The following is a 27,349-nucleotide window of genomic DNA, read 5'->3' as shown; positions in this document are numbered from 1 at the left end:
AAAAATGGACTATGTACACTGTCCACCTCTATCACTGAGCGTCACATGACTGATAACACCTGTGTGAGATAAACGGACTTCACAGTTGGGAAGAGGGAGTCATTTATGAGACAAACTGTCGACGATAAAAAGGAGCACCGGGTCGTGCTGAGGTTTGTACCTTTGCAGTATTTTAATAAATTAATTAAACATCTGTCAGTTTGCAGATTTCCATCACCTGTGCGTCACCACCACTCTCCTCTTTGGTTTTTCAGGCGGAGATTTGAGCATTTTTGCGCCACCTTGTGAGGGAGCTATCTCACAAACATCCGACACAAGATGGTGTCACTACTTTGTACTCTCGGCCAGCACACAGACGAGGTCAGCTGCTGTGCTTTCTCTCCGTCCCTCCTCGCCACCGGCTCCGGGGATAAGAGCCTCCGGGTTTACAGCGCGGCTGACTTCTCGGAGCTCCCCTTCTCGCCTCTCTCGGGCCACGGCTACGGGGTCCACTGCTGCTGCTTCAGCTCATGTGGCCGCTTCCTGGTCAGCTGCTCCACGGACGGATCCACCATCGTGTGGAGCTCGGAGACAGGTGAGGTGACCGCGGTGCTGCAGCATCCGGCCCGCAGCCCGCTCCGAGTGTGCGCGGTGGCTCCGGACTCCTCCCTGGTGCTGGCAGGGGCCTGCGATGGCACCGTGGCCCTCTGGGACTTCCCCTCCAAGACACTACGCAGGTACTGAGTGACCCAGGATCAGTCACATCAACAGTTAAAGCTGCATATCAAACAGTATGTTAGAGCAACTAAAGGCCAGTTTCTGCCTAGCTCCAGCATTAAAGGGACAGCTCTTCCCAAAATCAAAAATATGGACAGGTACATCTCAAAAAATTTGAATATGGTGAAAAAGTTCAATATTTTTTGTCAATTATTTCAGAAAGTGAAACTCATACATTATACAGATTCATTACATATAGAGTGGAATATTTCAAGCCTGTATTTCTTGTAATTTTGATGATTCTGGCTTATAGATAATGAAAACACAAAAGTCAGTGTCTCAGAAAATTAGAATATTACATAAGATCAATAAAAAAAGAATATTTTAAACACAAATGTCATGCTTCTGAAAAGTATCTTCATTTCTATACACTCAATACTTGGTTGGGCTTCTTTTGCATGAATAAGTGCATTAATACTAACAGCCAACAGCACCATGTTGCTTTTATAGCAGCCTTCAGCTCATCTGGTGTCTCTCACCTTCCTCTTGACAACAGCCCATAGACTCCTATGGGGTTGAGGTCAGCCCAGTTTGCTGGCCAGTCCAGCCCAGTAACACCATGGTCATTGAAGCAGCTTTTGGTACCTTTGCCAGTGTGGGCAGGTGCCAAGTCCTGCTGGAAAATGAAAGCAGCATCTCCAAAGAGCTTGTGGAAGCATGAAGACTCTAAAATGTCCTGCTAGATGGCTGCTATGTTGACTGTGGACTTCAGAAAACACAGTGGAGCAACAGCAGCAGAGGACATGGCCCCAAACCACCACTGACCCAGCCACTCACCCAGCATATTGAACTTCTTCACAATATTCTAATTATCTGAGACACTGAGTTTTGTGTTTTCATTATCTCTGAGCCAGAATCATCAAAATTACAAGAAAAACAGGCTTGAAATATTTCACTCTATGCATAATGAATCTATATAATGTATGAGTTTCACTTTCTGAAAAGACTGACAAAAAATATTGAACTTTTTCACAATATTCCAATTTTTTGAGATGTACCTGTATTTTTCCTGGTATACAGGTGCATCTCAATACATTAGAATATGATGGAAAAGTCCATTTCCAGTGGTTAAAGTTAAATAGCCCCAACCAAGTATTGAGTCATATAGATGGACATACATTTCCATATTAAACATTAAACATTCATTTTAAAATTGGTCTTTTGTGATATTAAAAAAATGTTGAGACACTGAATTTTAGCTCTTCATTAAATGTAAGCCATAATCATTATAATGAGAAGAAATTAAATAAATTAATACAAGAAATGTTTCATTCTGTGTGTAATGGATCTATATAATGTGTTATTTCCACTTTTTGAATTGAATTACTGACATAAATAAACTTTTGTATGATATTCTAATTTATTGAGATGCACCTGTATAATGGAACTAGATGGCACTCAGCTTATTATTAGTATTATTATTATTATATCTTTGTATATCTTTCCAGAAATCATGTCCCGGTTACTGATGATAATCTTCAGACCTTGTTGTGAGCATTTTCATGTAGAAACTATTTTTTTCTCACAATAAAGTCTGTGGATTATCTTCAGTAACCAGGTCATGATTTCGGAAAAGAGAACTGTTCCTTTTAAAGTGACATTTTAAAGCTCTTTTCTTAAGTATTTCTCTATAAATATTCATGACTACCATAAAAAAATTGTCAAAGCAACTCCTCGGTTATTTATTAAGAGTTCAACACTCAAAAACTTGGCAAATCTGTGTGAGTTATTTCAGTCCATAAATGTCAGAAACTTGTAGAAAATGCCACTTAGAACACCCCAGAAGGTCACATCTTAAAATGGCTTGTTTTATCCAACAATAATTAATAAACTATTACAAATAAAAGCATCACATCCTCACATGGGAGAAGCTGGAACCAGCATGTTCGATACATTTGAACTTGCAACTTGAGCAAACAATTCCACTATTTGAGCCTGAATGTTAATTTCTGGACTTGGGAAATTGATAAAAAAAAACCTTTTTACTGCCACATCTTCCAGCTGTCATCAGCATATAATCATCCCACGCCATCCTGATTCTTACAGTGAAGTATTCTGATTGATGCACTGAAATCATTATTTAAAAAGAACCATGCCTACTTCAAACCAGTAAGAAAGAAACAATCTTTGGCAGAACATACTGTGTTCATTTGGAGCAGTTTTGTTCACAGCAAGAAGCTGTTTAGAAAGAAAGAAAAAAGGTTTTCAGAGCTGCAAAACATCTGGATCTTAATTTGTCTTTCTCAGTCCTGCTTTGGTTTAGTTCTACATTGAGCCTCGTCTTGAATTAACTAAACACATTTTCTGCAGATGAGTTAAAGCTCCTTCAATTGCTACTACATTAATGCAGGTTTGATAATAAAGATGTGTGACTAATGAACCAACCAGCTAGACAAGCACTTATTGACAGGAGCAGATGAAATATGTTAATAAGACTGTCCTTATCTGAGGATCACAGCTTTTACAAGCACCCTCAGGCCTGCTGTCTCCCTAATTAAGACCCTCACAAGTGGTTTAAATTAATCGTAATAAGCCTCATCCATATTAGTTTCAAAAAGCTAGTTTTGAAGCCAGGATTAACCAAGTCCTGCTCCGTGTTTATTTTGCACCCTTACTTTTAAATCTTGCTGTTTATATGGAGTATAATTGTATATCAATTACTTTTCAGCATATACTAGTCATTGTTGTTTCTTACTATTGTGGACACACTTTCTTTGTTAACCCTTAATAGGGCACTCATTGAAATACTTGCAAATTCCAAATTTCAACCCTAGAGAATATTGGAGGATATTACATACTGCTAGAATGTGTAAAAACACAACAACATACGGACCCCGGGGAGGGGGATTTGAGGAAAAAGTTGACGAGATTAAAGTGGCAAATCTACGAGAAAAAAATGTGCAGATTTATGAGATTTAAAGTGGTGGATCTGCGAGAAAAAAGTAGCTTTTTTCTGCTTTTTTTCTCGTAAATCTGCAACTTTTTTCGCGCAGAATTGCCACTTTAATCTAGTAAATTTTTCTCTAAGTATTACCATTCATCTGTGTGTAAAGCTCATTTTTGACCACCTTTCTGCACCAGTGTTTTCCTCCATGTTGAACTTACAAATCCCAGCTTTCTGTTGTTGGAATGTTTGCAACTTTGGTGCTGGAAAATAAATCTGTATTTGTTTTGCAGCCTTCACATGTTAGTGCTGGTGATTTAATGAGAGTCAAGTACCAGATTAGGTGTTTTTCTTTGAAGTATAGCTAACAGTCTAACTGTTGCAGATGCAGTGCAGTGAGCGAGGCCAGTGTTGTGGCCTGCTGCTTCTCTCCCTGTGGCCAGATGTTTGTGACCGGCTGCACCCACGGAGACCTCAAACTGTGGGATACGGACATCAACCTGCTGCATGTTGAGAAGGACGCCCATGACCTGGGTGTCACCTGCTGCAGCTTCGCACCGCAGTTTATAGTTGGTGAGTTCTTTGTGTTCATCGCACCAAAAAGCCGCATTTTCACATATAATCACTCATCTCATTCATGGTTTGTTACTTAAAGGGATAGTGGGGTTGTATTATCCATAGTTGGTGTAGATGGCTTTCAGCACCAGTGGTGGAAGAAGTTATATATCAAAGTTATATATAACAACAACAAGACATTTTTACTGAAAAAATCGTTCAAATAAACTGTCATTAAGTGAAAATACAGTGAAAGGGTCGAAGTTATGAGACCAAACCACTAAACGTCCTTTTTTATATCTATATAACGTTATATATAACTTTTTTGACACGTTGCCGTGGATACGCATTGTTCTACTTCTCTCCTGATGATGGCTCGCCTTGTTAGTGACCTGTCAATCAAAGGAAGCCACGCCCCAAATCATACGATTCTTTATCTTCTATTTTTTTCTAAATGGGGCCATAATTTGAACTATTAACATCAAATTGTCTTGAAGAAGATTTTTTACTAGCGATTGAGACCATAGTGTTGTCCTAAAAAAATATTTCTGAGGTAATAAATCAAGTGAGAAGTTTTCTCATTTTGCATTGAAATTAATGGACAAATGTTTTTGCAGCCAAACTTAGCACCCCCTGCTGGAATTTCTGGTAGAATGCAGCTTAAGGCACTTCCTGGTTTGCCTCCCTGCTCAGACCCGGAGGTTGCCGCCTGGTTGCATCTGATCCTTGAATTAAAATGACATGTACAGTACAGTGTTTTATCTTTGTCACAGTTAAGGAAAAACATTTCTTTTTTCAAATGGAACTGTCCCTTTAATCCAAATACTGTCTTTATCCCACATACTGTGTAAAAGATGCCTCCCATGTGTTGTTACACTTGACAAACACGCTGTCAGATGATATTTGTCTTCTTTTGTTATTAAAGTCAGTCAAGCATGAGGACTCAGAAACAGGGAATGTGGTTGTTGTTTTGTTCTGCAGAGGGATGCTGTGTGGAGTTTCGACTGGCCTCCTGTGGACAGGACAGCCTGCTGAAAATACGGATTGTTTCCCAGCGTGAAGGAGCAGGTAGGCCGACCCCTCTGCCCGCTCCCCTCATCTGAGAGCTCCCTCCCTCTTCTCCCATAAGAGAAAGGGGGAGAGAGAGAACCTGCTGACTGCTTTAACCTTGAAATCGCTCTGCAGAATAGAGGAATTTTATTAGTGTGTGGAATAAATCAGCTGCAGACTTACTCATTAATAATGGATCACTTTAAGACATTCTGCTGAAATACAGCAGCTGCAGAGGACAGTGTGAGTGAGTGTGTGTGTGTTGGAGAGCTGGAGAGGAAATCAGGTGCAGACAGTATATCCAATGTGACATTTATATCTTGTACGGCCGACAGCAGAACAAGAACATTTCGTGTATGTTCAAAGGTTGTGTAACCAGCCTGCAGACTCTGTTTATGCGTCATGTTGTTAGTTCCTAAGATGCGTTGCTGTGGTAACGGACGTTTCTGGGGAGGATGCGATGTATCCCACGTGGTGACCCGCTGCGGTCTGTGGGGATTTTTCATCTCTGCGCAGACACAGAACAATGTCTGTCTCTGTCTCATTTCTTTTTCTTTTTAAAAAATATTTTATTGGCAATTTTTATGCTTTTATTGAAAGTGACGGATAGAAAAGGGGAGACAGAGGGGAAAGGGACCTCAGGCCGGATTCGAACCTGGGTCCACTGCACTTAACGGTACACACTCTACCAGTGTGAGACACCGCGACGACCCTGTCTCATTTCTTTAAACTGTACTCATTCAACCAGTCCATGCAACATGCATTTATCTTCTCTTTGCATGCATGAACCCCTATTCTACTAGTTTTATGAGAAAGAAACTCAAGTGTAGATGATTCAGGGAAGCAACAAGGCCAATTTTCAAGCACGAATCAGCGTCTGTATGGAACATTTTTCTTGTCCTTGCTCACTTTGTGTTAGCAGCCCCATATTTTTTTACGGCTCCATATCCAGAGGAAACGGTCTTATTCCAGCTCTGAGGATCAAATCTTTCACGTTTGTCAGTTTTTTAAGCCTTTTTCCGTTCACCCAGCAGCAACACCTCTCTATCACACCTCACATTTAATGTATTATCTCAAGTGTACACTTTATTTTTTTGTCAGGAATAATAGTGCATTTTTTTGTTTTCGTTCTTTAGTGAGAAGTACTTCACATCACTTCGTGAATATGCATGCAAATAACAAATTAAGCTCCCACAGAGCCTGAAAACGGCTTTCATTTTTTTCTCAGATGAAGAAGAGAGGCGTTTAATTTAATACATGTGTATTTACAGGCAGGCAATTTAAAGCCACAGAGCGATTGATTTTGGCACATAGGATTATTGTACGATGAGTTATTTCTCTGTGCTCAGAAGCGTCTTTGTATCTTTTCGGCGTTAAATGTCTCAGGTTTACTGCCAAAAAGAAAATCTTTTGTTTCAGAGCAGCTGTCAGCAGGTGGCACAGCTGCAAGCCAGCGGGGAAGAGGAAGGAGAGTTATTGACAAAAAGTTTTGAGTGCGGGGGGGATAATGCACTTTGAAGTGTTTGTATGTGTGTGTGTGTGTGTGTGTGTGTGTGTGACAGTTTCAGAGACCTTATTTTTAGTTTTTTAGTTTTTATGTAAGGACAAATTGCAGGAGGCTGGTGGCTAAATTAATACAGAAGAAGTCTAACCGTGTGTGTGTGTCTGTCTGTCTGTGTGTGTGTGTGTGTGTGTGTTGAACCCTCAGCTTGGGTCATGAAGCTGCTTCACACTCTCACGAGCCAATCAGCTCCAGTTCTGTCTTGTGCCTTCTCTTCTGATGGAGAGCTGGTCGTCTCGGGGTAAGACTCACTCCTCTCTGTCACACACACACACACACACACACACACACACACAGAAAATAAATCACTCCTCCTCGTCTTTACATGCGAGCAGCACTAATAAACACCTCCTGCGCCGGCAACTGAATATTGACTTTCGTGCCTGTCAGGCTTATGTTTCGTAATGTCATTTATTCCATTATTTGATGTGAAATCATTTGCTCATTTGGGCCGAATTAAGTTTAAATTAATCCCTCCTCAATTATTAAAAGGCCCATTTCTTTTCTGTGCTGTAAACAGCAGATGCCACTGCTGAGCAGGAACCCTGCTGTTCCCTCGGTCGGCCACAGGAGGAGTGTATTTTGTTGTGTTTAAAGCTTCTGTTTGCATCTCTCTGCTGGTTCTGGCTCCAATCCAAACACTCTGAAGGTTAATCTGTGCTCCGTTTGTAGCACTGAAACATTTGAATAATGCGTGTGTTTCTGTTTTTAAATGCAATTATTGTTCTGAAATTCAAATGCACGCATAAATAAAAGTTTACCCTCTAATTGTGCAACAGGTCGGTGGATAAAAGTGTTGCAATATATGATGTGGTGAGTAAAGCACAAACACACTTCAGTCAAATACTTTCTAACAATAAATCCCAGCCGCTGTGAACGCAGACATGCCAAACATTCCTGTCCTGTCCATGTTTGTTTGCTCTTTGTTTACAGAACCTGGGAACTCTGCTCCACACTTTGAAGCAGCACGACAGGTAAATGACCCCACCTCCCGCCGTTATGCAATCTCTGCAGCCATCAGACAAACCGCAAAAATAGGACTCCAAGTGTTTCAGATCAAAACGTTGATTTTTGCCTGATTAGTTTTTTCCCAGAAGCACTGGGTGCAGTGATGCAATAGTATATTCTCCCGCGCTGCTTTCCAGACAGTCATTGAAGTGGCACCGCAGGTAGGCACCAGCAGAGCCCTTTGAAGTGCTTGAAAGGATTTAAGATACTGTACGATCTAAGACTGGATTTTTTGAAGAGGGAACCTGACTTTTAAAGCCGATCGCTTCCTGTGCCAATTTTAGTCTGTCACACACACCCTTCACATTTCTGCTCCTCTTCCTCCTCCCCGCAGGTACGTGACTGCTGTCGCTCTGTCCCCCACCATGCCGTGGATCGCTACCGGCTCCATGGACAGATCGGTCAATGTGTGGAGGATAGGCGAGCCAGTCACCACAACTGGTACATTCATATTTTATTATTTATTTTATTACTTATTTATTTGTGTGTGTGTGTGGGCAGGGGTATTTTTTATACATTCAAATTACATATATATTTTTTTATTTGCACAATAATAAGACAAAAAGAAAAGGATAAAGAGATAACAACCAAAAGAAGGTGCAAGATAGCGGCAAGAAACCCAAAAGGGCTTCTACAGGCCTCTACCTATATTAAAATTAATAATAAATTAAAAACTATGAAATAGAAAAGAGATAATTACCATAAAAGTAAAGCATAATTATAATAATATTAAAAGTAAAATAAAACAAAAGCGTAGAAATGTGTGTGCAAATAAATAAATGATAAAAATACAAATTCAAAACATACAGAAAAATCAAGAGGTCAATAATCAAAGATTATTTATGTAATAACTTATACTGTGAGACCTCCTACGGCCATTGCACCACAAAAATATAACACAACAACATAATAGCAGACTAGAGTTTGGAGCATGACCAATATGGGATTTTTCAGACATATACTGATTTTAGAGGGGGAAATTAATGGATAACCAATATGGTGGCCGATTATAGTCATTTTTCGAGCTGGAATGAATGTACACTGATTTTTCACCACTCTGCAAAGGTATCAAAAGAGGTAGTTTCTCGAATAAAAGCACTTTCAATAATATAAAACATTGATATAGAGTATTATAAACAATGTACTTAATTGTCAGCCAATTCTATAAAGGATAACTGAGAAAATAAAGAATAAACAGGACTAAAATAAATGGCTAAAAAAACATAATTACGGTTCAGGTAAGGTAAAAGGTAAAAAAAAAACTTTAATGTCCCTGCACTGCAAAATAGGTGTGTCTAAAAACAAGATAAAAACACTAAATCTGAGGGAAATTATCTTGCTGCATGGACAGATAATTTCACTTGACAAGATTTCCTAAATTAAGATTAAATTAATTTAATTAAATCTAGGAATAAGCATGTTGTATGCTTAAAATAAGAAATTAACTATTAAAACAAGATAAATAAAGCTGCAAGCAGCGATGAACTGGCCCGAGCTGCACTGCAGATTATTTGTTTCTTACCAAGATAAAAAACTTTATATTTAGAAGTGTTAGATCATTTATCTTGTTTTAAGAGTTAATTTCTTATTTTAGGTGTCCAACATGCTTATTTCTATTCTATTTTCTATTTGACAGTGTTTTACTGTCATTTCTACAAACTTTTTTTTACAGTGTACCGTCAGTGTTTGCATCAAATTTCACCTCCGTGTAAATCTATTGCTGACTATTTAAAAAAAAAAAATAAAATAGGCAACACCATTTCTAAATCACGCCAAGCAACATTTTCTTCATTATATGTTGTGTAAAAAAACATTTTCATAATGGCACATATTGGGCAGCATATACATCTGACAACAGTCAACCGATATGTCTGTCAGCCTCGACTAGAGCTGCAAAAAATTTGAGGGCTAATAGATTAGTTGGTCGACAGAAAAACAATCACCAACTATTTTGATAATCCATCCATTGCTGAAGTAATTTTTCCTGCAAAAAGAATGCAGAAATGTCACCCTCAGCCTCTCAGACATGCTGACCTCCTGCTTTTCTTATCATCATATTAAATGGATATCTTTGGGGCAGACAAACACAGGACATCCACAGACATCCCTTTGGACTCTGAGAAGCCTGTAAATACTTACCAGGGAATTGTTTAGGTTGGCGCCTATAAATGCACACTCACTCCTCCTTTTCTAGAACAGACGGTTAGCAACGGTTTAAAGCCCAGAAGCCATTTGGAGCGCCAAAGCCTCCCAAAAGAGTGTTTTGGGAGATATCCAACAAGAGAAGCTCCTATTACATGTGTATAGCTGTCTGGCCGCGGTGTCTAGAGGAGGAATTGTGATTGATGTTTATTGGTGCAGCGGGCCAAACTGCCACTGAGCCTCAGAGAGCTGCTGTTATGGAGGTGAGTCCTCTTTATAAAAAGTTCCAAACCCGACATGAAAGGGAAAAAAAATGGAATAGTAAATGAAAAGGTACAATCGTGAGACATCTGGAGGCCTTGAAGCTTCATCGGGGCAGCTCCCCATCTGCCATTAGTCAGGTTGATGTTGACAAAACAAATTCCAACTCAATGAAGATCTGCCTTTTTTATGCCTCTACCTTGTTCTCTCTCTGTCTCCCCTTTCCTTTAATCTTGCTTCTTTCTTTCTTTTCACATATTAAAGTTATTCTCTTTTATGTTTTCCTGCAGCAGCTGAATCAAGGCAGACAGTGTGCCAAGGTAAATAAATGCATCACTCAACTTCAGTTATGCACACAACTCTTTGAGCTTAAAACCACTGTTGTGTGCGTGTGCATGATTCAGATATCAGAGTCTCGTAAAGGTCTGTTTAGATCATCTAATGTCTTGGCGGGTCCTGGAGATCTCTTCTCTTTTGTTACAGACTTGTGTCTCTCTTGCATGTGTCGGAAAGCTTTTCTTGTGATTTTGTGTTTGTCATGTGTTTGAACTGTATATATAGTGTGTGTGTGTGTTTCTGTGTGTGTTTGTGTGCGTGTGAACCCATAGAAACCCAAAGGTGCTTTAGTGAAGCTAACGGGGGATCCAAAAAGAAAAAAAGAAAAGAAATAGAGACCGTCTGGCTTTAAAGGATAAGGCTGCCATTATCCAATATTTTTCTTAATGCCAGTAAATCCCATGAAAAGACTAAAACAAAAATGTGAACAACAACGTGTTGGCACGTCTTCCTCAAGCCCATTTGTTCCTGCTGAATGGGGGAAAAAATACATCACAAATATATAGTTTAATTTTCAAAAAAGGCTCGGTCTTTTCTTAAAACATATAGGCCCATGCTAGCTGTGAATTGACATGAAACACTGTCTGCTAAACATTAGCATGTTAGCATTGTCATTGTGAGCACAAAATAGTGATGGTAATTTCGGCTTTTTAGAAGAACCAGTTCTTTCGGCTCCCAAATGGTTCTTCATTTTACCACTTATAACTTTTATAATTCAGCCAAATGTGGCACTGTTTTGACTTGTGATTTGTATTTGAACACATATATCGCTTACATTTCAATAAATTGCTGTTAATTCACGATCAGCAGCAGACTCTTTGTGTACAGTTAGCATGCCCGTTTACACTGTGCATAACTAGCCATGCTGGTTTGTTTATGATCAGGGGTGACACTTTGCATAATTAGCCATGTTGGTTTGTTTATGATCAGCTGCGGACATTGTGCACAGCTAGCAACAGTACAGTTGCGTCTCCCGTGTTTAAACTGTCGCGTCACGGTCGAAACTGTCGCCAAGCGATTACGCGACGATCAAAAACCATATGTCACCTCTGGAGTCTCATAAATTCCTCTGGGGCCTTTTTTTTGTAATGGAGACACAATGAGTGAGCGGACATTTGAGAGGGCGTGGCCTGAGACTTTTCCAGCGGCCACTCGTTACCCTAATTGAAACACGGCTTTTCTTATTTGACTTCTCCATTTTTTTCCTTTTCGATCCTCTCTGTCCAACCTGTAAATCATGAATGAGGTTGCAAACTTCAGGTCAAAAAAGGGTCAAAATTAGGTCTGTGAACTGAAACTGAACTTGCTGCATATTGGTGGAAAAAGGCTTCCTGTCATCATTCAGTTCATTAACTCTAACAAGCTTCAACTGGTCTAAAAGTCCAGTCTGGCTGTCTGGCTCTAAACCATTCATAAACATATAGACAATTGAATTTCAATTAATCGGAATGAAATGGTGCACTTGTTGGGGGCTTCTTCCAGCTACGGACTGATACACATTAAGTATGTTGGTGAGTTGTTATGGTAGCAGAAAGTTGACCATGTTCAAGGTAATGAAGGGAAATGTAACTTAGTTCAAATGTTAGTCATATTTAGACACTAATGGACCTCCTCCATTGCCTATTCGTCCATTCGGCTCAGAGGAATAGACGATCAGGCTTTAACTGCACAAACAATACGTGTGAGCAGAATCAATTCATTCTCCAGACTTACCCTGCTAATAAAAGAGATGATGAGTTAAACCTGGGATGGACCAAGTAGACGCTGGAGAGATTATTTACGTCATCTGGACTGAACAGATCTGCCAAACGTTGCTGGGGAGAGGCATGTCTGGACTACCTTGTTTAGCCTGCTGCCTCTGCGCCCCGGCCCTCCGGATAAGCAGCAGAAAATGGATGGATGATTAAGAGAGCCTCATACGTGCATCTGCCCAAGTAATTAAACACTGCAGTCTGCGCCGTCCCAGTCTGCAGCGAAGCTCTGTGAGGTTTTCATGCTTTTGGCACAGCGATTCCATGACTCAGCCTCCTAGACTGGGAGACTCCACACTCTATCAGCCGGAGCTGCAGAGAGGAGCTGGTGTTACTCTGCTCGCTGTCGTGCCGACCCAAAAAGTGGATATTTCCACTCTGTAACTGTGCTTGGGGCAGGAGTTCTGTTTGCATAGTTTTATGCTTGCCAAAAACAAAAGTAATCACTTTTAAATTGGAGAGCATCATGCGATGGGATCACAAAAGCTGCGATGCCAAATCGGGCAAAAGGCGTGAAGTGGGAGGCAACGACCCCTGCCCTACTTCCTGCACCCGTACCTCAGCTGCCCCACTCTGACAACACCTATCTTCACACTCGGCCTGCACTTTGCTCTCAACTACAAACCTGTGATGTTTTGTGACTGTGTCTTGCTCAGTTGTGACCCTGTTAAGTTGACGAAATCTCTTCACACTCACAAACACACAAGCAGACATTAGGCGTGTTTCAGCTGAGTACTTTTTGGAAAGGGTGTTTTGGCTCCGCCCTCTAGTTAGTTCACCTCAGCCTCTGTTCCCATACAGGTCATTTGTAGTGGCTAGTGTGAAATAGTTCTGCGACACTTAAGTGATTATTCAGCGACAATTTTGACCGAGACATCAGTGATGTGACGCTGACAACAGACCAACACGGCAAGTTCACATTCGAGACATCACCGTGGAAGGAGAGGAGATGATTTCTGTGTTACTGTTCGTCGTGTTTTTACACCTGGTCTACGAGATGTGCAAGGACAAGGATGTGAGCCATTGATGATGAGATTGAAATAAACGAGAGACAGCGCTGTTATGTTGTGGTTGTGTCGAGTTCTTCTCACGTCATATCCTGTCTCAACCGTATTCAATCAGCATCGACTAGTTAGTCAGAAATAGTACCTGCCCGAGGCAGGTACTCTCTCCCAAGCCACACCCATAACAGCTCACTAGAAGGAACCACATACTGTATATAAATAATGGATGTAGTGACCGTGACGTCACCCATTGGTTTGTGGCCCGTTGAAAGCATCGAGCTCAGTGTTACACTCGTCGCCATCTTGTGTTGCCATCTTGTTTCCGATACGGGGAGCAGACCATATTTGGACTGTGGAGGAGCAAGAGGGATCTGATCACTGACTACAGCCTCTCTACACCTCAACCTGACTGAGAGAAGCCGCTGCTAATTCATGTTAGCATTAACTGGAGCATTAACTGGGATGTTAGTTTTGGCTAGCAAAAAACAAAAACTAAATGTTCGTTACTGACCTCAGAAAACTGAACAGCGACTCCTTGAGTGTCTGTTAGTCCAAACAAACACTGAACAAGACATTTTTACTGAACAAAACGTTCAAATAAACTGTCATTAAGTGAAAATACAGTGAAAGGGTCAAAGTTATGAGACCAAACCGGTAAACGTCCTTTTTTATATCTATATAAGGTTATATATAACTTTATTGACACGTTGCCGTGGATACGCATTGTTCTGCTTCTCTCCTGATGACGGCTCGCCTTGTTGGTGACCTGTCAATCAAAGGTAGCCACGCCCCAAATCATACAATTCTTTATCTTCTATTTTCTTCTAAATGGGGCCATTGATTGAACTATTAACATCAAATTGTCTTGAAGATTTTTTACTAGCGATTGAGACCATGGTGTTGTCCTAAAAAATTTCTGAGGTCAAATTTTGCATTGAAATGAATGGACAGATTTTTTTTGCAGCCAAACTTAGCACCCCCTGCTGGAATTTTCGGTAGAATGCAGCTTAAGGCACTTCTGGTTTGCCTCCTCGCTCAGACCAGGAAGGTTGCTGCCTGAATAGTACCCAGAAACACTTTATAGTAGTTCATGCAAAATAAATGTCTCCAGGGCTATACACTGTTGCAGCTTCAAATCAAAATTGCAAAAAAAAAGTGAAAATGAAAGCATGCTAACCCAATACTAAACAAAAGAGGATAAAAAAGGCAAAGATTTCTTGCTAAACATCGCTGTAGCATATTCACATCAGTATCCAAGAGTAAATCCTTGTGCTGACATGCTGTTCAACAATCCTACACAAAGTACACAAAGCAATCAAGCACAGACACCAGATTGTGTGAACCTCAGATCAGTGCAGCCACGGGACATTTTCCAATTTGAGTGAGGAGCATTTTTTATTTTTTTTTAGTTTGTTCTTTAATTAAAAAAAAACCTTCACTTATTCTGAGGCACAGGCGTGTTCTTAGGGCGTTATCGAAAGCACAATCTTTTGCGAAGGAAATTATGCATTGATTATGAATTGTCTCAGCCAGCAGAGATAGGAGGAGGTCGGGGGGAGGTGGAGCTGCTAACATGTGGTTAGCGTGGTAATGAGCAGCACCTCGCGGTCTTCAGGGTTATCCTTCACACGGCTAATGATGGGCGAGGGGAGCCGCGGGGCTGCTGCGAGGTGTCATTAACAGCACCGGCACACAACAGGCCAGTTTGTCTCGGCCTCGTATGATAAATGGCGGCCGCTCACTCACATAGTGTCGTGTGAAGGTTGATGAGCTGCATGCTGGCACAATCTGAAGTAGCACAACCCTGGGTTTGTTTTTTTTTCTTTAGTAGATCACATGCTCGTACGCGAGATCCGTGTGTGTGTTTGTAGGAGAGTAATTGTCACTCCCATATCAGCACAGAGTGAGGGCTCTTTTCTGTGGAGTGTGAGGGGAAATAGTTTGTTTGCATCAGATAAGTTTTGTTGCAGCAGGCGGGGGGGTTGTGGGAGTATAATAACAGAGCACTTCCTCCCTTCCTGTTGTGCGCCGTGCAGAAAGGAAGTTGCCGGGTCACTCCAGGCTGCTGGTTGCTGATTGGTCGGAGCAGGATGTGCAGACATGGCTGTGTGAGGAAGGACTGCAGGAGCTCATCAGCATCTTTAAAGCCAACAACATCGACGGAGCAGAGCTCAGCCGGCTGAACAAGGAAACGGCAGCAGAGCTGGGAATTGGTGAGGATGAAATATGAAACAGTCACGTACATTAGTGTACAGTACACACGCACACTCACAGGGACACCGGGACTCTGTGTTTTTTTTGTGGGGATTTACTGTTTGATCCTAAAACATGACAAGCTTCAATTGGATAGCATGATATAAGCTGCTTTTTTTATGTGTGTTTTTTTTTTTTTTTTTAAATCGATGCTGTGATTTATTTTTTCCCCCCACCACTCTTCCACAAACAGTGATCTGATTTAGGGATGCGAGGCTGCAGCCTTTCTATCTGCTTATACAATCACAAATCACGCTGTGAGGACAGTACCCAACGGGATGACCTTTACGTCACAAACAATGATAATCCCTCTGAAAATAAGATTAGTCCATCCAGGGTCGTCCAAGGTCTTGGCGTGGAAAGTCACTGTACAAACTGTGGCCAAAAACAACAAACATTTCCCTCTGCAGTGGACGGACACAGCACAGACACCCGGGACACTAAAGTACAACTACAACCTACGGTTCACATATGTCGGCATTATTACTTCAAACAAGGCAGTTAGATTTTCAAGGAATAGTTTGAAAATTAATGATTCTTACCGTGTTCTTGTGATGCTAGCTTAGCTTAGCATAAAGATGTCATTTTTTCTCTTCAGTTTGTGTTTGAATTAAAGTGAGATATAATGTGCTCATGAGGGAGCTCTAGAGCTGCTGGCTGGTTGATGAAAGTTGTTCCCTTCAGTCAGAGCTAGGCTAGCTGTTTCCCCCTGTTCCCAGTCCTTATGCTAAGCTAAGCTAAGCTAACTGACTGCTAGTTTTAGCTTCATATTTATTGTGAGAGTGGTATCAACTTTCTAATCTAACTCCCAGCAAAAAAGCGTATTTCCCCAAATGTATTTATTTCTTAAATTTGCTAGATAATCAACCCATTTAGGACTAAAACGCCTGGGAAAATGCCTGTAAAGCCTATGGGAGATTTTAAAATAACCCACTAAAAAAGTTTTTCTGGAAATTCAACAGAAGTGCCAACGCCTACTAAATAATAGATTTTTCAGCCTCTGTAGCAGATAGAAATGAAATTCAAAAAGTATTTGAGAGCTATAGTCGTCTTCCGCCATGATTTCAGTTCTTGAAAGTCCCATGTTGCATTGCGACACTCCCACATGCGCTCTGATGCATTTCATTGGCCAAGAGACCGAAAATAGGTGGAAAACAGCACCCCCGGTTTTATTGGTAGAAATGTGGTAATGCTTTCCCGGCTTAAATGGGTTAAGGCAAGAGATTTTTTTGGTGCTGGCATCACATTTTTCTTTATAAAGCACTTTATGGATTGTTTATATCTCTGGTGCTGGATCATGGACTGTATCCCAAAGTCAAGGATCCTTCCTTGGTGGGATCCTTCCTTCAGAGTCGGGTCCTCCAGAGACGAGGCCAGAGTCCTTCCTTTCACTGGTCTAATGCACAAATGGAACAGCCTTCAGTGTGCAAGTGTGCGTCATTATGTAATTGGACGTCCTGCTTAAATTCAGCCCTGCAATTTCAAAACCAGTTCACATGGATGTGTCTTTGGCATCAGCAAAACCTGGAAGAAGATGTTTTAAGGTTCAATCTCCACGATTTAGCAAAGAAAGCCACAAAGTGGATTTAACCTGAATATTTCACTGATCCTGGCTAAATTTGGCCGCTACTTATTTTTTATAAAAGCAGCGGCGCATAATTCACCATGGAGATGTGTTCTGTGATTTTTTAAAATGTTATTTTACAGTTGGCTACAGTACAATAAGTCATTTATTGATAACAATAAGGGATAATAGTGGACTGTCGGTCCCTTTAACACAATAAACATGTATAACTTTCTGATTGGCATAGCTACATATACTTTACACATAGTACATCATCATCTGTGGCATATAAATTAATTAACAATAACTTTAGCCGACTAAGACGGCATCAATTAACTAAACTAGCAATTTATCAAAATGATGTTCATTATCTTTTAGCTAAATATTCTGGCATTTGTTTGTGCATATGTTTTGCTTGACTTTAAACACAAATTGTGTGAGTTATGTAATAACATTCAGTGTAAATGAATATGCTTTTAAATCTCCTGGTAGACCGGTGTGAGCAAGGCATTATTACACATGCATTCTTGGAATTTGGGCAAAAGAAAGACTCTGTCCTGTCGATGACGTAGTATCCTTCAAATTCAACCGTTTGAGGATCCTTCCTTGACTTTGGGATACAGCCACAGCCACGGACTGTATGAAAGTGGAAATAACCACTGTGATGTCACACACTGGTTTGTTGACGACCTTTTTGTAGCCTTAAATTCGGCATTTTGGCCTTTACTGTCTTGTTCTCCCTGGTCGAGGTTTGGGTGCTTTCTTGTTAGTGTTTCTATGCTGGTGGTTTCGGCTAAGCACATCTTTAATCCTCATTCACACACACATTTTTGAGGGGGACAGTTGTCATGCAACGTGAATCCCATAATGCCCAGAAAAGCCGTCTTTTCTCTGATTACGGGTGCTTTGTGCCGACTGTAGCTGCATCACAATCCCACCCTTAATCATGGTAAAAACGCCCTTTTGGCTGTTGTTGTGTTTGCCTTAATTGGACAGCAGTAGACACAGTTAAAAAAAAACCACAACAGTAAAGCCAACTTCCATCGCATGCTGCTCAGTTATGCAAAGCATGTCCTATGGACCGAGCATCTCTTCTCCGTGTGTTTAGTATGGAGGACAGCTCGCATCATTAGCACAGAACGAGGACAGAGGAAACAGCAGATTGCCACATTTCCTGTCCTTTTTGTGCTGTGCAACCAACAACGATCATTTTCCATGCATGCTGTTTGTGTAAATGAGAGCGCGTGCATAGACACACACTTACTTACAGCACACACACGCACAGCAAATTAGATTCCAGCGTACTTTACTTAATGAAATATTCATGAATCTTTGAGTAAGGGAAGGGCGAAAAAAAAGTTCCTCTCGGATATAATTCAGTGTATCTCTGTGGAGACAGCCTCATTCTGCAGTTTTATTGTAGCGTCTCATCAAATTATCAATCTAAATGTAAAGTGGACCGTATAGTACTAATGGCTTATGCCCCCATGAAAAATGTGGGAACTTATGGAAATCTTAAACCCTACCCAGCTGTTAAGTGGCGTTTTTCTATCCAACAGTAATTTATTGGATGAATCAGAGGACTTAATAGGTTCAGCATGTTTCTTAGAGAGAAGACACTTTGATTGAGCAACATCACTTTTCCCACTAGGATTCAAAGTATTTATGATTGCAACAGCAGGCCTGAGCTGCTGCAGCTGCCTGTTTTACTTTGAAAATCCTGCATTCACGCTCAAAGTGCTGCATTCATGCCACGAGGTAGCCACAGTGTTTGTAATGTGAACTTGAATGCTCTGAATGCTGTTTCCATCTCTGCTTTCTGCTCCATGAATGAGTCATAATTTAACAAAGCACAGTGGCTGATTGTGATTCCTCAGTTTGTTTGAGGCTGATTGTCCCTCAGAAATCGATAATGTCTCTGAAACATGACGTCCCCGTATCACCGTGACACACGGGGGTACACGCATGTTCAAATAATGACTTCAATTCACTTCAAACTATTCCACAGACTCATTTTTTTTTACAGAAAATCGATCGACAGACGAGCTCTCCCACAAAGTCGTCAGATGCAACTTTAAGCCAATCCTTACTAAATTCATCCCTTTTGTTCTAATATCATTATTACTGACATCATCTACAAAATCATTACTTCTGACTCAGAACCAGATGGTTTGTTTTGCATCTTCAGCACATATGAATTAATGTCAAACCTCAATACAACTCAGAGACTTTTATTCACCAGTACTGTAGCTCAGAATGACATTGTTATAAACACTACAGGCCAAAAGTTTGGAAGCAACTTAAATGTTCTGTATTGGATCTGTATGTAGTATGGATTCTTTGGATTTTTGGATTTATTTATTGAAATGAACCATTTTCCTCATTTTACCTTTAGCTATGCATTGATGTAACCAGACCATTACTGAATAAATGTTAAGAAAAGAAAAGAAGGGCTTAGTTTTAGGGTTGAGAAGATTTGGAAGAGTCACAATTTCAGTGCAAAAGTAAAAAAAAACAAATCACAGTTTGCATTATTCGCTTTAGCTCTTTGGCTTTTGAGAGTTTGGATACAAAAATCCCAGTAAATCTCAACTGTGTTCATATCTCTGACAAACTACCACAGAAATGGCTAAAATTGAAGCAGCTGGGTAAAGAAACGAGTACAGATTTATACATTAAGGAAAGAAGGATACATAAAGTCTAAGCAATAAAAACCCAAAGACCTGATAATTATAGAAAAATGTGTTCTAATAAGTGACTCTTTATATAATAATCACATTTATTTTGTTGCAAAGTATAGCAATGAAACTATGATCTTTTTTTGTACAAATTTGATCTTGCTTCCAAACCTTTGGCCTGTAGTTTGTATATATAACAATATATTATAATGTTAATAATGTTATATCATGGACTTGTTTAATAAGATAAGGTCCTTTTTGGTCTATATTTGTGTAGTTAAACTTACTATTCCTAGCCATTAAAATGTGACTCAATAACTTTATTCCTTCATTCCCTGAAGAAGATGCATGTTATAAAACTCTGAAATCTGTAACATTTAGCAATTTCTCTCCCATTTCAAAAAGAAAACTGGATGCAGTAGTGGGACAGAGAGGGATTATTTACATTAGTCTCTTTTTCTATTCACAAGTTCTTATTAATTGACTAAAAGTCACAGATGGATTTACAGAACCTTCCTTAATATAACTGTTAAACTGATCGCTGATATAACGTCATTTGTACGGGAAAACAATATATCTGAGACCAAATCTCTTCAGGCTGTGAATGCAGGTCTGAAAATGTCACCGCAGCTGCTTTTATTCACTGTATCTCTGTCTGCCACCACACACCGAAACATTACTTATCACGAGTGGCTGTAAAGGTGCTGCCTCCATTGTGGCTGCTGGTGAAATTTGTAGCAGATGACAAATTCAAAGGGTGCTGTCAGTGGGCAGCGGGCTGTGTGCGGTGATTTCTCCTCTCTCAAACCCTTTTTCCAAGGTTTTATTCTCGAGTAGAATAATGAGAGATTCTAACTTTTGAACCGCAACCCACACAAACTGGTCGGAGGAGACACCTTGCCTGAGTTGTGGAGCTGTCATCACACAGCGAGCATGTCTGGCTCTTTGTGTCACAGCACAGATTGAGTGAGCGGAGGTCCAGATTTATTCCTGCCTTTATTTTATCTGAGAGAGCAGAGGGAGGACAAAGTCTGTCGACTGTCTGTCGTCTCAATGATTCTGTTGCATGGACAAAAAAAACAAAACTTCTTCTTGGAATAACATTAACATAATATATTGGAGCCAGTTGATGTGAAAAACTCGCTCTTTGATGATAAATTAATGGACACAAACAATCTTTGCTCCACTAAGTATCGAGTGTTAACCCTCTGGAGTCTCCAAAAGCTCCAAATCCAGACTTCTTCATCACATCCAGACTAGAAAACAAAGCAGCGTGGAGCCCTACTGTAAATTTACCTCTAAAGTTCTGGCTGTAAACTCCATGAGGCCAGTTTCAGTTTGATGATGATATACCAAGTAAAACTGGAGACAAGGTCAAATATATTTAGTATAAAATGATAGAACTGGATGTAACCCTCTAATATGGTATATCTGCAACCTTTGTTCACATTTGCAACATTTAAAATTCTTCAAAAGATTCAAAATCACATTTTATGTTGGACTAAAAGACAAAAAAAGACACAAAATGACCAAAATTGTTACGCTAAACACACAAGACACAATAAAATAGTCACAGTAGAATAAAAACTAGAGTTGGATGACAGGATGACACACAATCACAAGATCACATTTATGTTGGTTTTTCTTTGTTTCTTTTTGGTTCAAAATGTTGATCCAGTAAGTCAGAATAAAAATCAATTATTATTAGGTCATATAGGTGAGGTTGTGCTGAAAAAATATACCAACATGGCATTTGAAAATTTTTAAGAGGTGTATACAGGCAGGATGAGAAGGATTCAAAAATGGACAAAATAGCCAAAGACTCCATAGAGTTATAAGAAGTTGCAGTGTGTGATGTAATTAACGGCCCCACTCAACACTGTGTTGGTTTCTCAGAGTCTGTGGGCCTCCGCGGCCGTCTCCTGAGGAAAGTCGCGGCCCTGCAGGCAGAGCAGAGCGGTTCAGAGGCCCCGGATGAGTTCCTGTGTCCGATCACCAGAGAGCTGATGAAGGATCCAGTCATTGCTGCAGGTAAGACAACAAATGCTACAAACCAACGTCTCAAACCGAGTCAACAGCGTGAACACAAGGTGTCGTAACGTGTCTCCTCCACAGACGGATATTCCTACGAGAGAGAATCCATCGAGAGCTGGATCAAGGGCAAGAACAAAACCAGCCCCATGACCAACCTGCTGCTGCAGACCACGCTCCTCACCCCCAACAGATCTCTGAAGATGGCTATAACACGATGGAAGTCGAGCCAGTAGCTCATTTTAGCCTGTTTGTCAACCAAACAGGTACTTTATCATCACACCGGAGCTGCTCAGCTGCTCACAAGTGCTCTTATCATCACTAGAATAAGTACTGTTCACAGAGATTTGTTCAGGCTAACACACATTTTACCAAATAATCAGAATCCAAAGTCTCATATGTTAACAGGTATTTAACCAGTAAATAGTCTCCTGTTTTGCATATACAGTAGTGTTCAAAATAATAGCAGTCCAATGTGACTAACCAGATTAATCCATAAAGTTTTTAGTATATTTTTTATTGCTACATGGCAAACAAGGTACCAGTAGGTGCAGTAGATTCTCAGAAAACCAACAAGACCCAGCATTCGTGATATGCAGCTCTTAAGGCTGTGCAATTGGGCAATTAGTTGAAAGGGGTGTGTTCAAAAAAAATAGCAGTGTGGCATTCAATCAGTGAGGTCATCAATTTTGTGAAAAAACAGGTGTGAATCAGTTTGCCTCTATTTAAGGATGAAGCCAGCACTTGTTGAACATGCATTTCTCTTTGAAAGCCTGAGGAAAATGAGTCCTTCAAGACATTGTTCAGAAGAACAGCGTACTTTGATTAAAAAGTTGATTGAAGAGGGGAAAACGTATTATTTAATGGATTAATCTGGTCAGTCACATTGGACTGCTATTATTTTGAACACTGCTGTATGTGCATACCTGCCAACTGTATGCATTACACTGTATATTTAAAGACATCAATAACTTAAAGCAACACTGTTACCTTATGAATGTATAAAAACTCTTCCTCTCCTATATTAAAAGTTTAATTCCTAAATGAAATGTCCCACTGTGTAATACACTCAGGGTAGCTCACACTGGCTACAGTTATGAAACATTAGATCAGTCTCCATGTCCTTTTATGTCTTTATTAAATATTTGAAGTTGTAATTTAAAATCTGTACAGCACATTGAATAACACTTGGTTTGTTTAAAAGGTGCCATATAAATAACATTTAAATATTTGATTGACTAGATAGATATTCCTGTGTAATTGACATGATCTGACTGTTGTAGCTTCTGATTTAGCATCTACGATTATCCCATAATGTTCATTTGTTCTAATCAGTAGTTGCTCAGACATTTTGTTCAGCCGCCGGAATGCCATAAAATGAATGCATTATATTTTAATCTTTCGTCTTCTGTTTCACTACTTTCACTTTAAGTAGCTTATATTTCATGCACCACTTGGCTAAACTGCCCTGACGAGCAAATTTGTTTGAGTTTTGTGACTGGTAGCCTAAATTACTTTTCCCCTATCTTGGTAATTATGTAATATTTTTCATAAAGTTGTGCACGTTAATGTAGCCTGCATGAAACAACACCTGAAGAACGCCCTGGGTGACGTGTCTAGTTTTTGGGTTCGTGATCATATCAAACGTATTTGATATTATGTCAAGTCTCAGTGACGTAACACAATCAACAACCAATAGATGAGTGGGGACAGGGTCCCTGGTTCCAGACCGGACAGTAAAACCACTTCCACAGGAAAAGGGAACATCACAATAATGCTAGTAAGCTCAGTCCTCAATAAAAATATAGTGATGTAGTATATTTAGATTTTTGGGGGCGATGTTTCTTAGTAAAGAGAACAGTAAGGAGACCCAGTTTAAGTGTATAAATAAATGTATACATAAATAAGTAATAAATAATCGATGATTAGTTGAATAATTATATTTATGAGCTCTATCAACTTTCATTTAGTTAATCATACTTTAAACACATTATAAATAGGACATAAATGTATATCATGAATTCATTTCTAAATGTTCCTTTCCTTTATTCTTCCTTATATCTATTTTTACTGAAAAATAGTCAACTTTTCATGTCAGAAAAACAGAAACCCTTTTTCAGCTTTATGAGGGGCATTATGTGGCGTCTTCTCTTCTTTTTTGTTTTTTTTCAACACAAACCACTGCACACACTAGAGCAGCTGGAGCCAAAAGCTGCTTCTCCTCCAAGTTTTTACTAAAAGCATGATGGGAAAAAAATTGCATGGTAGGAAAAAATGCTAAAAGAATCTAGTTGTAGTCGTGTAAATGGTGACCCTGCAAGATTCACAGTCTGTCTAAAATCTCAATGTGAGACTAAAAACTCCAAACACTTGAGAGGTGAGCAGGTGTGAGCTGATAGTTTTCTGGGAATCTTTTCCAAATCTTTTCAAAGTCTTCTGATGTTTAGGTAGCATAAGATATGCTTTTAGTAGGATGTTTTTGATGAGGGTCTCACATTCAAAAGACGGATGACACAGTTACGTAGCGGATTGTAAGTGCAGTTGGTTCTCCTTGTTCCCCTCGAGTTTTTTAGGAAAAGACAATTCACCTTGGTTGCACTTAATTGATCCTTTGCCTCACCTGAGGCTTGTTGGCAGCGACCAAACAGCTGTATAATGTTTACACCCCTTTGGGCTCACAACATTTATTAAATGTCCTCTTAACTTAAGCAGCCATGTGTTTTAGAATAACAGTCAGCAGACCTGCTTGTTTTTCCTCAGTGGGTCTTTATTTCTCTCTCCCATGGTGGCTATGGCTGTAATGTTCTATTACAGTATGTGATCACAGCTAATAAAGCTCACAATACTGAAAACATGGCAACAATTGCATTTAACGTACATATTAAAATAGAGCTGATGGCACTATGCCCCAAAACCATTTCTGTTTTTATAGATTTTTTTTTACTCTGTAATATAAACTGCAATTGTAGCATACACTTAAACTCAACATTATTGAGAATCATTAAATGTCTTATTAGCTGTGCAAAAATAACTATATAAAATATATTGCTTTTACAATTAACCAAGCCATTGGCGCCGTAAATAAATTAAACTAGACAGCAACAACAAGCAGATACAGAAGGGATTTTCAATTCAATGTTAATGGTGATTCATATAATGTACAAACACATTTAACAAATGCTTTTTTTAGAACCTTAAACACCATTTAAACATCATTGTGCATAAAACTCAAAATACACAAGTCTGAACTTGTCAATACACTTAACATAGATCTTCACTGAAAAGAAGGAAAAAATACATATTTATATAATATACACAAGAGGATCTATAACATCCTTTGTAAAACACAGGAATGCCCGTCCTTTAGACTTTCTTACACCTTCACTGAGGACTCTCGTCTCCTCTCTCAGCACCATGGACGTAATGAACACAGTTCAAACCCCATTTCACTCACTCAGAACTGTTCTGTAATAACATTATGCTGTAACTGAATATGTTGTTTAAGCACTTGAGCGGCCTAAGTGTGTATAAAGTGCTCACTGTCACCGTTGCGTTGATGAGGACTGTACAGTGCATGTCCCAATACTTCCTTCAGTGCAATGTCTCCAGCTTGGCTGAATGACGGCGGACATGTTGTCATGTAACAGAAGCTGACAGCCACAAGCGACAGGTTGGGAGGAGAAAAAAAAAAAAAAATCTGGAGCATTCAGTACGCTGCCTGCAGTCTGTATTCACACAGGGAAACAAACAGCTTGCAGACTGTACTTCTTACAAGGCTTAAACTTTTCTGTTTGGGGTTTGGTTTAAAAAAAAAAAATTAAAACAAGTCCTTATTTTAGATTTTTGCTTGTGTGTGTGTGTGCGTTGTGGACTGTCTGAGAGATAAAACAAACATCTCTACACATTCGACTCTATAAATGATCGCTTTGGTTTCATTGAAGCTACGTGAATGGCAGGATTATCTCGGGCGAGGCCAGGCTGCTTGGGCTTACTGTCCATGAATGTGTGCGGCATCGCCAGCGCTGGCTTGGACTCTTTGTAACAGTTGGCGGCTTGGCAGAACTTCTCAGTGAATTCCTTGGCGTGCATGCCGTTTTGTAAGCTACTCATTGCCATAGCACCCTGAGGTGGTGGAGGTTTGTGCTGCTCCTGGTAAGTGCTCACTGTTTTGGCGTAAGGCAGCTCACAGTCGACGGGCAGCAGGCCCATCGCTGACATGTTGTGACACACCAGACCGTCGGACGAGTGGTTCAGCCAGCTGCGGCCGACAGACTGCAGGCTCGGGTGACTCTGCAGGCCGTGGTGCTGCTGGATCTGCTGCTGCTGGATCTGCTGCTGAATCTGCTGCTGCTGCTGCTGGAGCTGTTGGTGAAAGCGTGCCGTCTTGTCGGTTATGCCCATGAAGGGTCTGGGTTTGTACTCAGAACTGGCCTGTTGGCTGTGCTTTGTTTTGTCAGAAACCTTGGTGCGGACATCAGGCCCCAGCTTGCCGCTGTCTGATAGGCTGCTGCTGGACGCCAGGCTGCTGGTGGAGCTGGACACTCGCATGCTGCTGCTGCTGCCTCCTCCCTGGGACCCCATTACACCACACACGCCTTCCTTCCCCGGCTCGGTGTGGTTCCCCTGGGGTCCGGGGCCAGAGCAGGCCAACCCGTCCAGAGAGGACGCAGAGTGTGCAGACAGCCTGTCTTGGCCCTTGGAGCTGCTGCAGGACGAGTACGAGGCCTGGGAGGAATGGAGGCTCTCGTTTTCACAACTGTGGCCCATGGAGGAGGCAGCAGCCGCCAGCAGCATGCGGTTCCCGTATATGGGCTCGTCGGCCGGGGCCGGCAGAGGGCTGATGTCGATGCCGGGGCCCGGCTTCAGCACGCTGGACATGTGTCGGCTCGGTAAGGGACTGGATGGCGCGTACTGAGATTTGGCCCCTGCCACGCGGCCCCCGACGGCCCCTCCCCCGACCTGCATGGAGCTCATATGCTGGTTGGTCTTGACTATCTGGGCCTGCTTGGTGGGCTGCAGGACCAGGCCCTGCTGGGCCAGAGCCTCCCGGTGCTCCCGAGGGTAGCGGTGAGGAGGGAGCCTGCTGGGGCCCGGGGGAGAGCTGAGGCTCTGACTCTGGTGGCCCATACTGTTGTTGACGGGCTCCGGGGGTAGGACTCTGTTGTAGGAGTAACTGTTCTGTGGCCAGCAGGCTTCAGGTGTCCTGTCGTGCAGCGAGGTCTCCTCCTCCTCCTCTTCCTCCTCCTCCTCCAGGATGTCTCTTGGTCCTTCCACGCTCCTGGCAAGGCTGTGCTCCGAAGGCTCCTCCTGCCCTTCGTCCTGCTCCTGGTCTGACTCGTGGCCTCCTGACGCCTGGTTGGAAGCAGCTGCAGCCCCGGCGAGGCCTCCTTTAGCCTGCGTGCGCTGCATCTGTTTACATTCGTCCTCCACACGAGCCAGCAGACGGCGTATTTCCCGGTTGTTAGGGCACAGCTTGGCTGCTTCGTGCAGGTCAGCCAGGGCCGCCGTAAACTGC

At 41.1% G+C, this 27,349-nt stretch overlaps 2 protein-coding genes across 3 annotated transcripts in view; one reads left to right on the top strand and one right to left on the bottom strand.

The window, feature by feature from the left end:
- The first annotated feature begins 318 nt into the window (after positions 1–318).
- On the top strand, positions 319–26,411 carry LOC131978785 (WD repeat, SAM and U-box domain-containing protein 1-like). 2 transcript variants are annotated; one of them, XM_059342547.1, is made up of 12 exons: positions 319–716; positions 4,026–4,213; positions 5,177–5,263; positions 6,954–7,047; positions 7,586–7,619; positions 7,740–7,780; positions 8,149–8,255; positions 10,508–10,537; positions 15,345–15,521; positions 21,700–21,834; positions 21,919–22,100; positions 26,292–26,411. In XM_059342547.1, the coding sequence occupies exons 1-11, from the start codon at positions 319–321 to the stop codon at positions 22,068–22,070; spliced, it is 1,443 nt and encodes a 480-aa protein (XP_059198530.1). In that variant the 3' UTR covers positions 22,071–22,100; positions 26,292–26,411. The 2 variants fall into 2 exon arrangements, with proteins under 2 accessions (XP_059198530.1, XP_059198529.1); XM_059342546.1 differs by lacking the exon at positions 26,292–26,411 and having other exon boundaries at positions 21,919–23,914.
- tanc1b (tetratricopeptide repeat, ankyrin repeat and coiled-coil containing 1b) overlaps positions 24,948–27,349 on the bottom strand; it is a 129,644-nt gene continuing 127,242 nt past the window's right edge. The window contains exon 27 of the mRNA XM_059342545.1: positions 24,948–27,349. Coding sequence (XP_059198528.1) covers positions 25,732–27,349 — 1,618 coding nt within the window. The 3' untranslated portion in view covers positions 24,948–25,731.

The sequence above is a fragment of the Centropristis striata genome, chromosome 10 (assembly GCF_030273125.1).
Source record: "Centropristis striata isolate RG_2023a ecotype Rhode Island chromosome 10, C.striata_1.0, whole genome shotgun sequence".
NCBI classification, from domain to species: domain Eukaryota; kingdom Metazoa; phylum Chordata; class Actinopteri; order Perciformes; family Serranidae; genus Centropristis; species Centropristis striata.
Note: the sequence above shows the minus strand (reverse complement) of the source record. Positions and strands in the feature narration are given on the sequence as shown.